Genomic DNA, 15,109 nt, shown 5'->3' with positions numbered 1-15,109 from the left:
AATTTATTGTATTTAGAACAATATTGATAGAAATGTTATCTTGTAATAGAAGTTAAAATACTGAAGTAAATATATGAAGTGTAAAGGGAAAAAGGGTTGAGCACTGCGGGAAGCCATTAGTAAGGGAGGGGGGAAGGGAAATATGGGTATTTGAAAAGTGAAACTAAATGTTAAATGTGATATTATATCCCAAAATAAAAGTTTTGTGGGGGGGAAAAAGATAATGACTCAGCCCTACCCCACTTTCCTGAGTAGATATAAATTACTTGCCTACCATTTTCTTCTCACCTTGACACAGAGAGTACTCCATCTTTCTGTGTTATACCTCTGAGGATGCCAGTCACAGCTACTGGCAAAACGTCAGGTCCTACAATGCCAAGACCACGGCCTCACAACCCAGAAAATCTTCAACAGCTTAATAATAAATAATTGGTAGTTGGTTCTTTGATGGCTGCTTGTTGCTACTCCCTGCCACTGACAGCAGGCCTGGGAGACTTAGGCACATTCTGGATAAATGACACAACTACAGTTGCCAACCTCCAGGTGGGGCTGGGAGATCTCCTGAAATTACTACTGAACTCCAGACTACAGAGATCAGTTTCCCTGGAGAAAATGGCTGCTTTGGAGGGCGGACTCTCTGGCCTTGTACCCCTCTGAGGTCCCTCCACAAAACCCATAACAATTCTTGATGTGCCCAGTTTAGGAGCTGAGGACATGCTACTTCTGGGTTTCTAGTCCCTCTGGTCCCCATGGTTTATACGGGCTTGGCTAGAAACAAACATTGGGCTTACCTGAAGGCTTTTTCTCTTCAGTGGGGTGAAGTCATCTAAATTGGTTAGGTCACACCCAGGGGTCATTTCCTGCAGGAGCTCACAGGAGCGGAGTTCCAGCAGTAAAGAGCCCAGGGGGCGGGCACAAGCAACAAGCCCCACCCCCCACTCCCAGCAGCCCTCAGTCAGAGCAAGAAGCAGCCAGGTAAGTTGCAGAGCCCCATCCCCCAGCCCCCCGGTCCAAAACAGTCCAGTGACACCTTTAAGACCAAGTTTTATTCAGGTACAAGCTCTCCCTCTTCTGCGAGGACAGATCTGCACACACACACCCCCGATAGCTAGCAATCCAAAACAGTCCAGTGGAGCCTGAGCGGTGGGTGTTGCCTTCTGACACACTTCCGGTGATGTCAGGGGGTGTGGCATATGCAAATATGTTATGCTAATAAGTTTTGCTAATGAGCTCCTGCACCTCTTTTTCTACTAAATGACCCCTGGTCACACCTCTTCTCAGTCTAGGAAAGGCTATGCAATTTTTTTTTGTGCCTTTCCAGGACAGAGTGAGGATGCCCTTCCAGACATAAAATAGCCCAGACATAAAATAGCAATACCGTTCAGCTCGAAAAATAACTTCAACACCTTTAATAACTGTAACTAGTAAAAAATCACCAATATAAATACATATCTTGTGTGTGTGTGTGTGTGTGTGTGTGTGCACTCTTCTGTCACACAGTGGCCAAAAATACCAGGTGCCATCAGGAGGTCCAGCAGTGGGGCCAGGACACTAGAAACCCTCTCACTGTTGCACCCCCAAGCACCAAGAAGACAGAGCATCACTTGCCCCAGACCGAGAGCTCCTGTCTATACCTTGTGACTAATAGCCACTGATGGACCTCTGCTCCATATAAGAACATAAGAGAAGCCAAGGTTCGATCAGGCCAATGGCCCCTCCAGTCCAACACTCTTCTGTCACACAGTAGCCAAAAATACCAGGTGCCATCAGGAGGTCCAGCAGTGGGGCCAGGACACTAGAAGCCCCCCCACTGTTGCACCCCCAAGCACCAAGAATACAGAGCATCACCTGCCCCAGACTCAGAGTTCCTATCTATACCTTGTGGCTAAGAGCCCCTGATGGACCTCTGCTCCATATAAGAACATAAGAGAAGCCAAGGTTCGATCAGGCCAAAGGCCCCTCCAGTCCAACACTCTTCTGTCACACAGTGGCCAAAAATACCAGGTGCCACCAGGAGGTCCAGCAGTGGGGCCAGGACACTAGAAACCCTCCCACTGTTGCACCCCCAAGCACCAAGAAGACAGAGCATCACTTGCCCCAGACCAAGAGCTCCTGTCTATACCTTGTGGCTAATAGCCACTGATGGACCTCTGCTCCATATACAATCACTATCATCACTTTTTAATTTCTTAGTTCTGAATTGTGTGCTCTTTCTTGTCTGCTCAGTATGATTGTAATCAGGGAAAATTCTTTAATAAAAACCATTTGATTGACTCTTCAAATCTGGAGTCTTCCTACTGGACTGGACCTTGGTATACATAGGTGTGCTGTCCCTGGTACCCCTCTGGCCTTCTCTGTCTCATAGCTAATTTCCCCCAGCAACGAGGCAGGCTACTGGTGGTAAGAAAGTATGCACAGAATGTGCATGTTTTTGAAGTCCGATACTGCCACTTCACCTTCAGAATATTTTTATGACATCCTGAACTTATAAAACAAGTCTATTCAATTGTTTTTCAGACAAATACTGGTCATTCCCACTCCAAAATGTAGTAAAAATAGACACTTGTCTTCAGCTAATAGTTTACAGTCAGCTTACTTATGACAATGTTTCAGAAAACTAGTGTGGTATAATGGATACAGCATCAGGCTACAATTCAGGAAACTCAGGTTGAAATCCCCACTCTGCCACAGAAGCTCTCTGGATTACTTCAGTGCAGTCGCTCAGCCTCACCCACCTTAAAGGCTGGTTGTTGCAATGATAAAATGGAGGAAGGAAGAATGGTGTAGGCTGCTTTGGCTCCCCATTGGGGAGTAAGACTGGGTATAAATTAATAAAATAAATCAAACGTACTAATGAATACCATTGGAACATATGGTCAGCTAAGCTGTATTATAAATAACTTTGCTCTCATTTTATCAGATCATGTTTCAGTGTTTTAGGAGTATTTAAAATGACTGTTATTTTAAGAACATTAGAGAAGCCAATGTTGGATCAAGCCAATGGCCCATCCAGTCCAACACTCTGTCACACAGTGGCCAAAAATACCAGGTGCCATCAGGAGGTCCAGCAGTGGGGCCAGGACACTAGAAGCCCCTCCCACTGTTGCACCCCCAAGCACCAAGAATACAGAGCATCCCTTGCCGCAGACATAAGAACATTAGAGAAGCCAATGTTGGATCAAGCCAATGGCCCATCCAGTCCAACACTCTGTCACACAGTGGCCAAAAATACCAGGTGCCATCAGGAGGTCCAGCAGTGGGGCCAGGACACTAGAAGCCCTCCCACTGTTGCCCCCCCCAAGCACCAAGAATACAGAGCATCCCGTGCCCCAGACTGAGAGTTCCTCTCTATACCTTGTGGCTAATAGACCCTGATGGACCTCTGCCACATATGCTTATCCAATTCCCTCTTGAAGCTGCCCATGCTTGTAGCCGCCACCACCTCCTGTGGCAGTGAATTCCATGTGTTAATCACTCTTTGGGTGAAGAAGTACTTCCTTTTATCTGTTCTAACCCAACTGCTCAGCAATTTCATGGAATGCCCACGAGTTCTTGTATTGTGAGAAAGGGAGAAAAGTACCTCTTTCTCTACCTGCTGTATCCCATGCATAATCTTATAGACATCGATCATATCACCCCTCAGCTGTCGTTTCCCTTAGATGCCTCAGATCTCCCTTCTCCTGATCTTTCGCCCCCCTATTTCTGGCTGTTGAATGGTCATTGGGGGACATGAAAGGGGGGCCTCCAGTCCTGTGAGATCCAGTCTGCCTGTGGCTGCCCGAAAAACACGTGGGGAAATGGCACATCCACCATATTTGATGCTCCAACTACTGTGGCTAGGCCTGTAGAGGCAGACGGGGCCTGCAGAAAAGGGATACTGCCTGGGGCCTTGGCCTCGGAAAAGCCCTCCGATAAGACCCTGAGGATCTGAAGTGGGGGTAGACTCATCATGAGAGCCGGTTTGGTGTAGTGGTTAAGTGCGCGGACTCTAATCTGGGAGAACCGGGTTTGATTCCTCACTCCTCCACTTGCAGCTGCTGGATGACCTTGGGAAAGTCGTAGTTCTGGCACAGCTGTCCTTGAAAAAGAGCCGTTTCTGTCAAGAGCTCTCTCCGCCCCACCTACCTCACAGGGTGTCTGTTGTGGGGAGGGGAAGGGAAAGGAGTTTGTAAGCCACTTTGAGACTCCTTCAGGTAGTGAAGGGCAAGGTATAAATCCAATCTTTTCTTCTTCTTTTACCTCACAGGGTGTCTGTTGTGGGGAGGGGAAGGGAAAGGAGGTTGTAAGCTGCTCTGAGACTCTGAGTGAAGGGCGGGGTGTAAATCCAATCTCTTCTTCTTTTTCTTCATTGCCTATGAAACTCTGGCCGCTAGCTATCACCGATCCCCCAGTGAGCCCAGCAGCATCCTTTTCGGCACGGCAGTGCTCTTCCTTGGCCACCTCAAGCCGTCCTGACCCTTTCTGGTCTAGTTGAGGCAGGTTGTCTTCATCGTGGGAGTCAGGGGGAGGTCTGAAGCCTCGGACCTTCCTGATCTCCCCGTCAGCTTAGAGGAAGGAGACATCAGTTTTGCCTGCCCCTCCCTGTTACGTATTGGGTTAATTGTGTAGTTTCGCAAGCGTGAGCTTCAGTCACAAGCTCCACAGACAGCATCCTAAACTACACAACCGGATTGGTCGCTGTCACAAGCAGACCAATCTGGAAAGACTCTCACTTCCAGCGGGAACAATTCCCATTGGACCCAAGCACTCATTGTTGATTGGATGTTATTGTTTCAGGAGGTGTGGTTTCCCTGGTTCAAACTGTATATAGTTGGGTCGTTCTATGTGTTGTTGTTTGTCTGTGTTCTGAGCTAATAAAGAAATCACTTGTTTGAAACGCTGCCTCGATCTCAGGACATAACACTTCCCTTTTCCAAAGCGTTGGATGGGGAGGGTTCTCCTTTAACCAATCTTTTTTCTTCATAGGCCCGGAACCCTGAATCTTTTTGGAAGAGTGGTCCTCCATTCTTTCTTGCTGGGATCCATCTGACTCAGGGGTAAAAGTGTCCCTTTTTTTTAAGCGGGTAAGCTGAGCGAGGCTACGGTGTCCTGCTGGAGTGGCAGGGCTATTCAAACTGAAAGGGCGCCCTCACTCTGTCCTGGAAAAGCACACCGAAATTTGTATAGCCCTACCTGGAGCGAGAGGAGGTGTGACCACACCAGTTTGGATGACTTCCCCCACTGAAGGAGAACCACCTTTTTCTCAAGCACAGCTGAACTAATTTCCTACTCGGAGTGCAGGAAGCAGTTCTAGTGATGGAATTCGGGTCTGAAAATACTCCTTGCAGTGCTTAGGGTTTTTTGGTTTTTTTTAAAGGTCACTATTCATATTGGGGGGTTTCTTATTTTGTAAAATAATAATCATAATCTCTACCCTGTGAAGTCTAAGATGGCTCCGGTGCTCTTCGAGGAATTTAGACCCAGCCTGTCGAACAAAGGAACCTTTCAAAAAAGATGGAATGCAAGCCGAGGACCTACCGGGGCGGCTGCCTCGCTTGCCAGAAAAAATATTGTTCGTCCCAACGAATGACAACACATGTTCGCTCCGGGGGGAAACTGGCTCACCGCATGACGTGGTGGAGCGGAGATTCAGTCAGTGAGGCAAGCGACCCCCTTGAGGAGCTCGGAGTTATTTTTAAAAGCTGGGCTCTCTAATTAATTTCACTCGATGTTTGCTAGACATTTTTTTTTTGCAGCCCTGAAAGGACTTCATTGTCCATAACGTTAAAAAAAAAAGTGAGAAAAGCCCTCAGGAGACTGACATATAGGGCATGGAGGCTAACTCTCCTGCAGCAACTGATACACTGCCCCTGAACACGGAAGTTCCACTCAGCCGCCTGCTAATTTCGATGCTGTTCTTTCTCCAAAGACCTCAAGGCAACTTGCAAGTTTCTTCCACCACCACCACCCCCCCTTCATTTTACCATCGCAACAACCAGGGCTCTTTTTGGGCAGGAACGGAGTTCCGGCTGGCTCCCGAGTTGGCCACGCCCAGCAGGAGCTCATTAGCATAATAGGCCCCACCCAACAGCAGGAACTCATTAGGATTGGCTACATTAGGGGTGTGTGGCCTAACATGCAAAGGGTTCCTGCTACAAAAAAAGCCCTGGGCTTTGACAACAAACAAGGTAAACAGAATAAGAAGGGAAAGGTGGGTGTGGCTGGATGACCACACTTCTGGTAACACGGGGTGTGGCCTAATATGCTAATGAGTTTCTGTTGTTGGGTGTGGCCTATTATGCTAATGAGTTCCTGCTGGACTTTTTCTACAAAAAAAGCCCTGGCAACAACCCTGACAGGCAGGATAGGCCGAGTGACAGTGATTGAACCGCACATATTGATCTGTGATGAGATTCAGTTTTGATGCTGTTCTTTCTCCAAAGAGCTCAGGGCAACTTGCATGGTTCTTCTACCCCCCCCACACTTTATCATCACAACAACCCTGCCAGGTAGGTTAGACTGGGTGACAGTGACTTGGCGACACATATTGACCTGTGATAAAATTCAATTCACAACAGAATACAGACGACGGGTGGGCAAGAGCTCAGGGCAGGGCAACTGGATGTATGAGTTCAGTGGGCTGTATGGATGGAGATGATGAGCACTGGTAAACACAGTGCAGAGAAGAAAAGCCAGTCCTGGTCCAAGAACATGAACGACTGAAGCCAGATTGCTTTGGTGTGGCAGCTTTGGAGAAGACTATGGTATCACAGGCCCCCTGAGCACCCTCCACCCCCCCAAAGTCTGCTTTCCCCAAGCCCCACACCCAACCCTCTGTAGCTTGGAGTCTCACAGTCAGCACATGTTTGCAGACAGAAGATCCAAGGCTTGAACCCTAGCTAAAAGGATCTTGGGAAGAAGGCCTTTCTTGAAACCCTGGGGAGCCCCTGCCAGTCAGACAAAGAAATGCAGGGATGAATCGTCTTGATGGTAGAAGCAGGGCCGGCTTGCTCACAAGGCGAACTAGGCGTTTGCCTAGAGCGGGCCGGCCCTTAGGGGCGCCAAACTGCACCCGCCCCACCACCAAAAGCCCCCCCAAGCCCTGCATGAAACTAGTCCCTGACCGGCCCTTGGGGGGGCGCTACTTTTGCCTAGGGTGCTGAAAAACCACGGGCCGGCCCTGGGTAGAAGGCAGCAGTCTATGATCGCCACAAGCCAAGATCGACAACAGTGGCCTTCTCCTTTCAGCCAGAGGGGCCGGAGTTCAGCAGAAGGTCTTCGGTTCTACGGCCTCTCGAGTTAAAGAAGGATTCTCAGGGGGTGGGTGCTGGGATAAACCCCTCTTGGCTGGAGACCTTGGAGCTGCCCGTCAGAGGAGATGAGACTGTTCAGTTGACCAATGGTGTTATGGAACCTTTACAGATGCTGCTGGGTGGATTATTTGTTTGGGGTAAAGTGTCCTTGGATTGTGTTACAATCCATTCTTTTTTGAGGGGAGGGTTCTACTGCCATTATGATTTTGATATTTCCACATGGGGGGGGGAGCAGCGAATGTGGTGAGGGTGGGCAGGGACATCATCTGCAACCCCCATCCCTGTGCCTCTTGCTGCTGTCCCTGCCGCTAACACACCAACAATCAAGCCAGCCCCCCCCCGCCGTAGCCCAGCAATGCCCCCCTTTCTCCCTTCACAGCTGAGCCGCAGTTGACACCACGGCTCAGCTATGAACTGAAAAACAGCCTGTTTGAGGGCTGAAAAGAGGCGGGATGTGTAGCTTGGTTCTGCCATTTTGAAGGTGGCGCTTAGATCCACTCCCTCCTCCCCAGAGGGGCTGCAGGTGGAGCTGACACATGGACGCTTCGCCTACAACCACCCCGCACTTCCTCCTTTGAGCCACATCAAGAGTTTTTGCTTTTGCCCTGACCTGGATAGCTAAGCAGGGCCAAACCTGGCAAGTATTTGGATGGGAGACCTCCAGAGAATACCAGGGTTGGGAGGTCAGAGGGAGGCCATCAAGCCACTTCTCTGAACATCCCCCGTGCCCCAGTAGGAGTTGTCAGAGGTTTCCATGACTTCCAGGCATGGGCGCACGCGCACATACAAATGCAAAAATACCAGGAGTTTTTCCTTTCATCTGGCTCAAGGAAGAAAGTCCCAGATGGCTCCCAAAGTTGAGTTTGGAAACTCCCCCCAAATGGGTGTGTGTGGGTGTACGCCAGGGGTCCTCAACCTTTTCGAGCCTGTACGCACCTTTGGAATTCTGATACAGCATGGTGGGCACCACCACAAAATGGTTGCCCTAAACTGACTGCCATGGCTTACCTTCAGTCACACAGTGAAGATCCGTGTGCTGTGGTAGCAGCTGCCACCAAAGCAATATTTTAAAAATCAGTTGGGGACCTCTGGCATATGAAGTGTTCTATACAGAGGGGAAAAATCCACATGGAGAAGTAGCCTTTAATACCGTAAAGCCACTTTGAATCTATTCTTCTGGGCAAGATAAGCTACACATCTACTGCCACCACCCCGGCACAGAAGACTGATAAGCCCATGATAGGTGAGGCAAAGAGTTGCCATCTTACCCACACAGCGGGATCCATCCGGACTGGTCATGAAGCCTCGTGGGCAGGCACAGACGTAACTGCCAGCCGTGTTGGTGCACTCACCACCATCGCACACGCTGGAGATACTGGTACACTCATCCACATCTGGGGAAGAGCAATTGACAGCATGGTGAATGAGCAACTGACAAGTCTTAACAACTGCAAACAGTCCCCTGAATGAGCAAGGTACGGGGAAGGGGCAGAGTCCTGGGAGGTACAAATGAAAGAGAAACAGGCATTTGAAAGGAGAAGAAGAAGAGATTGAATTTATACCCTTCCCTTCACTACCCAAAGGAGTCTCGGAGCAGCTTATAATCCCTTTCCCTTCCCCTCCCCACAACAGACACCCCGTGAGGTAGGTGGAGCTGAGAGAGCTCTTTCGAGAACTGCCCTTGAGAGAACAGCTCTGAAATAACTTGTAACTGACCCAAGGTCACACCAGCAGCTGCATGTGGAGGAGTGGAGTATCATCCAGTTTTCCCAGGTCAGAGTCCGCACTCCTAACCACTATACCAAACTGGCTCTCCACCTGAGTCTTGGAACCAGGGATACAGAGAGGGTGGATGCTAGCAGCTGATGTCCAGCAGCACCTTAAAGACTCTGTGGATTCCACCATAATGTTTTGTGAGTCGGAGCTCAGTTCTTCAGATGCATGGAGCATATATCTGTTGAGGGTGGTGAAAAGTGTGCTACCTCTGCGTAGCAACCTTGTACTTCCTTGGTGGTCTCCCATCCAAATACTAATCAGGACCGACCCTGCTTAATTTCCAAGGTCTGACGAGATTGGGCTAGACTGGGCAATCTAGAACAGGCATATATCCATTTGGCAGATACATTTATACTTGACCAGTGTTCCCTCTAAGCTGAGTTAGTGTGAGCTAGCTCTCAGATTTTAACCTCCGGCTCACACATTTTTGTCTTCGCTCAGGAAGGATGGCTCCAGAGCAAACTAATTTATGTTGTAGCCAAATGGCTCACTCACAACTTTAATGCCAGTAGCTCACAAAGTAGAATTTTTGCTCACAGGACTCCACAGCTTAGAGGGAACATTGCTTAAGACTACTGTATAGAAATATTGCTTTCTAAATCCACATGCCTTCTCCTGTGATTACATTCTGATGACAGGCTGTGCCTTATTTCCTGTTGCAAGCCAAATGGTGAGGCCAGATGGCCTGAGCAACTTTACAACCCACATTCTTCACACTTCCATGCTAAAAGCTAAACTTGAAGGCTCCTGGTCTACGTTGACCATGTAACATAGGCAATGAAGACGCTGGGGTTTGGGTCACCTGACTGCAGGCAGGGCCTACAAACCCCTAGCCTATCCCCACACGCAGCTATGACAACCAACAATTGGGCACACACCCTGTCCACTCGTGATTGGCTGATGGCCACAGCTGATTATGATTGGAATTGGGGTATAATTTCTGTTGATCTCTATGAGAGTGTCTCTCTTGTGCTCTCTTTCGCTCTCTTCTCTCCTCTTGCCATTGTCTGTTTATTGCACCTGAAATGCTGTCTCTTGGGAAACAAAGAGCTGCTTTGTGAATTGGACCACATGCTTGTGCAAGATGGGATTTCCCTTCAAAATCCCTTGGTATATCCTTGGACTGTTGGATGTTCCTGAATTTGGTAACTATGAATCTCATTAATGTGTGGTTAAGGCAAATAGCCATAGATTTTGTTATTTTGGTATCCTAATAGTCTTTTGCTATGCTCTGTACTGAATAAAGATCCTTCTAATTTCTACTTGTTTCTGATGTGTAATTGAACTCAAAGGCTAAATCTTGTGGCTGATGCTGACCACATAAACTACCTTTATTAAGAGTAAAGTGTGCATCTCTGAGTAGAGCTGCTGAGGTGTAAACCCCAGATGCCAACTAAGGGCTTGAATCTCTTCCCTTAGGAAAGTGTGCATCTCTGAGTAGAGCTGCTGAGGTGCAAACCCCAGATGCCAACTAAGGGCTTGAATCTCTTCCCTTAGGAAAGGCAGGGACTATTGAAAGAGATTCTGGTGGCAAATTGTTCTGAAAACCAGAGAGGGTATAGACTACCTCGTGGTTGTTGTTTAATGTGCTAAAAGTACAGGGTTCCCTCACATTCCTGGACTGGACTGAGTGGGTTAATCCTGTACACTACAAACAACAGAAACGTGGGAGGGATAACAAATCACTCCCAACTCTTGATAGACAGGTAAAATGAGATTAATGACAAAGCTAATTGAGGAGAGGATGGGGTGAGACATTATAGCAAGATACAGTTAGAAAAGTACAGAGGCCCTATAGAGGCTAGCAAAATGTATTATTAACATCTGTAAAACTTGGGAGGTACTAAGATACCAGCACCTGTAGTGGCTGAGAAATTCCAAATTCTTGCTCAAACCTGGGAGGGAAATAGTACCGAATCTTTTTAATGAATCCTAACTGTAATGTATCCATCTCCGACCGCGTGCATGGTGAGGTCGCCATGCGGTCATGCGAAGTGGCTGAGCTTCGCTCTCAGGAACAATGGGCCAAGCGTATCATAGCCCGCACCAATAGGAGGGCTAGGCTCCTGGCCGAGAACCCATGGAACTCTCGGCCACTATAATAACCAATCACTTGTGTGTGGGTGTGTTTTGGGTGTCGGACTGTAGCACATATAAACCGGCCTGCGAGCCGGTTCTAGTTGTCTTGTTCTGAACTAAATATAAGTATGAGAGCTGAAATCGCTAGTAAGTCTCAGTATTTTTCACTGGTGACGAAGGTGGGATTCTAACTCCCATGAACAATGACTCGGACGAAGATTCGAGCACTGCATCGAGCCCCAGCACCGAGACTGCTACACGCCACTCCGCATCGTGCCTGGGTGCGCCGGTAGCGGCTCATCGCACCGCTCCTTGCTCCGTACCTCACCCTGCTGACCCCGAGAGCAGCAGCGCTTTCCGACTCGCTCCGGCCACCGCCACCTCCGTTCCCGAGCTATCATCACCACGTGGAAGCAGCACGATGGCTACCTCCCAGGAAAGCATTGCCGCTTTCGATATCTCCTGCCCTGCACAGTGGGAGACCTGGCTAGAGATCCTGGAGAGTTACTTCGACTGCCATCACATCGTAGATCCGGGTAAGAAGAAGGCCCATCTCCTCCAGTCCTCAGGCATAGACACCGTCTTGCTGCTAAAGGACCTGATTGTGCCTAAACAGACTAAGGACAAATCATACGTGGCGCTGGTGAAAGCGCTGACCAACCACCTTTCACCAAAGCCCACAAAGTTTGTTGAGCGCATGGACTTCTTTGCACGGGTCCAGGGGCCAGACGAGCCGGCTTACGAGTTGTTGGCCGGGCTCCGGCGGGTGGCCACCAGGTGCTCGTTTCCCGACCTGGCGGACGCCTTGCTAAACCAGTTCCTCTTGTGTCTCCGGTAACCCAAGCTTCGGAGGAAACTAGTTAGCCAGGATGACCTGAACCTAGACAAGGTGCTCCGGGAAGGTGCATCAAGACCGCCTACGAAAAGGTGCATCAAGACCGCTGCGTGCGGGTGGTCCATCGCACTCAAGCAGCCCTCAAGTTGGACGACTCAGAAGATGAGGAAGTGCTCCAGGTACGCCGCCGTTCATCCCAACAGCAGCATCGCTCGGGGGAACCGTCCTCGGCCAAAGCCTCCTCTTCATCGTCTTCCTGTGCCAGCTGCGGAGAGGCACATGAACGCAGGATGTGCCGCTTCAGGGACACAGTCTGCCGCTCCTGCAACAAGCCGGGCCATTCACCAGGGTCTGCCGTTCCTGGAAACAGCCCCAGAAAACTTCTGCTCACCAGACAGCATCAGACCCACACACTGACCTTCATACCCTCTCTGCCCATCACCAGCAGCACCAGGTATGTAACTTGCCCCCCGATAGCCCAAATAAGGTACATGTTATGGTGTTAATAGAAGGGTCTCCCTGCAGTATGGAAATTGACTCTGGCTCTTCCTATTCGATAATTTCCGATGAAACTCTGCGCTCACTCTGCCCACAGGGGGGACCCCCTCTGCGTAAGCCACAGGGGTTTAGGCTACGGGACTTTAAGAAGAACCCTGTGGCGGTTCGGCGCTGGGGCAAGTTTACAGTGCAGTTTCAGGACTTCCATGGAAAACTGAACTTGCTGCTGGTGGTGGGGAGGCTCTCCAGTCTGCTGGGACTTTCCTGGTTCGGGCCCCTGGGATTGACGATCATGGGGGTGAATTAGCTATGGGCTGAGGATTTTGCGGCTGTGTGCAATGAGTTCCCCAGGGTTTTTGACGGCACACTCGGCAGATACACCGGGCCCCCATATCCTTAGACCTCGACCTGGCCATCCGCCCCGTCAGGGTCAAGGTCAGACACCCCCCTATTGCGATGAGGCCAAAGATCGAGGCAGAGCTTGATCGCTTGATTGCCCAGGGGGTGTTAGAGCCCATCGCTTCTGCACGGTGGGTGACTCTGATAGTCACCCCGGTCAAGCCTAATGGCGAAGTGCGGATTTGAACAAAGTGCACATTGAACAAAGTGCACATTGAACAAAGCCCTCCAAGACCACGCTTATCCTGTACCGGTGGTTAGCCACGTGTTAGCCGCACATGGCAGGAGCGCGGATCTTCGGCAAACTGGACTTGGCCCAGGCCTACCAGCAACTGCCAGTGGATGCTGCCACGACAGAAGCCCAAATGATAGCGACACACAAGGGGGCTTTCAGAGACTTTGGGGAAGAAAAAGAAAGTACACAGACTCCAGTTTGGGATATTGGTCGCACCGGGCATCTTTCAATCTTTCATGGACAATTTGTTAAAAGGTATTCCAGGAGTGCAGCCATTTCTAGATGACGTACTCATCGTGGCCCCAGATGCCTCGACCTTCGCTGACCGGCTGTGGGCGGTGCTCCAGCGTTTTGACATGGCCAGCCTGAAGGCCAAGCGAGAGAAATGCTTGCTCAGGGTTCCCAAGGTGGAGTTCTTGGGGTTCGCCGTGGACGCCCAGGGAATTCACCCCACGGAAGAAAAGACAACAGCTATCCCACAGGTGTACCCGCCTACATCCAAGACTGAATTACAGACTTTCTTAGGCCTGTTAAATTTTTATCACTCCTTTCTCCCTCTAAAGGCCGTGGTGGCGGAACCTCTGCACCACCTGCTGGATAAAAACGCTCCGTGGGTCTGGGGGCCGGAGCACGCCGCCGCTTTCCAGGCGGTAAAGGACCTTCTTGTCTCCAATTTGGTCCTCTCCCATTTCAATGAGGCGCTTCCTGTGGTCCTTGCTTGCGATGCCTCTTCTTACGGGGTCGGGGTGGTCCTGGGCCACCTGTTACCGGACGGATGGGAGGTCCTGGTAGCCTATTATTCTCGCACCTTGTCATCTGCAAAGCGTAACTATGCACAGATTGACAAGGAGGCGCTGGCTATTGTGGCGGGGGTGAAAAAATCCACCATTACTTGTACGGTCAGCCATTCATGATCCTGACGGACCATAAACCGCTCCTCGGCCTACTGGCCCCCGACCACCAAACCCCGCAGATGATGTCTCCCCGGGTGCTCCGGTGGTCTGTTTTTTTGGCAGGATACGAGTATGCGCTTGTCCATCGGCCCGGGAAAGCGATGGGGCATGCTGACACTTTGAGCCATTTCCCGCTGCCATCTATGGATCCGGACCCGGCACCAGCTCATCAGGTTGCGCTTCTGGAGGCTCTTCCCGATCAACCGGTGCACTTTTGAAAACTGGCACGCCGCACAGCTAAAGACCCAATCCTTTGCCATGTCTTGGACTGGGTGAGAAGGGGGTGCCTACAGACCCGGGGGGGGGGCGGACTTCACTGCATTTGTATCTCACAAGGACGAGCTGTCGGCCCACAAAGGCTGCTTGATGTGGGGCGGCAGGGTGGTGATCCCATCCCCTTTAAGGGAATGAGTCCTCATGGCGCTCCACAAGACACATCCAGGGGTGGTCTGGATTAAAGCCTTGGCCAGAAGTTACGTCTGGTGGCCAGGGCTGGATCGGGACATCGAGAACCGGGTAAAGAGATGTCTGCCCTGCCAAGAATCCCGGCCAGAGCCTGCCTGGGCTCTGGATAGAGCCTGGGAGTCCTCACACAAGCCCTGGTCTCGGCTCCACTTGGACTTTGGGGGCCATTCCAGGGTCAACTATTTTTTTTATACTTGTGGACGCGAACAGCAAATGGCTCGAGGTCGTTCCGGTACCATCCACTTCCTCAAGAGCCACCATCAGGGCCATGTGGCACATCTTCAGTGCCCAGGGTATTCCCGACACCCTGGTCACAGACAACAGCACGGCCTTCACCTCTAGTGAATTCCAGGACTTCACACGCTACTATGGAATTCGCCACATCAGATCGGCCCCGTTCCACCCAGCAACCAACGGCCAATCCAAATGCAGGGTTTGGACAACTAAGGATGCACTTCACCGCTTGGAGTTTAAGGACTGGGACTACAAGCTGGCAGCCTTCCTCTTCAGCCAGAGAACAATGCCCCACACCGCAATGGGACACAGCCCAGCAGAGCTCCTCTTGGGACGGCGCCTG

At 50.4% G+C, this 15,109-nt stretch overlaps 1 protein-coding gene across 1 annotated transcript in view; it reads right to left on the bottom strand.

The window, feature by feature from the left end:
* The window catches only part of FBN3 (fibrillin 3), a 248,900-nt gene that overhangs the window by 160,341 nt on the left and 73,450 nt on the right, over nucleotides 1-15,109 (bottom strand). Inside the window, exon 8 of the mRNA XM_015413252.1 lies at nucleotides 8,561-8,686. Coding sequence (XP_015268738.1) covers nucleotides 8,561-8,686 — 126 coding nt within the window. The remainder of the gene's footprint in view (nucleotides 1-8,560; nucleotides 8,687-15,109) is intronic.

Source organism: Gekko japonicus, unplaced genomic scaffold (genome assembly GCF_001447785.1).
Source record: "Gekko japonicus isolate JY-2015 unplaced genomic scaffold, Gekko_japonicus_V1.1 scaffold914, whole genome shotgun sequence".
In the NCBI taxonomy this organism is placed as follows: domain Eukaryota; kingdom Metazoa; phylum Chordata; class Lepidosauria; order Squamata; family Gekkonidae; genus Gekko; species Gekko japonicus.
This window is presented reverse-complemented; position numbering and strand designations above follow the sequence as displayed.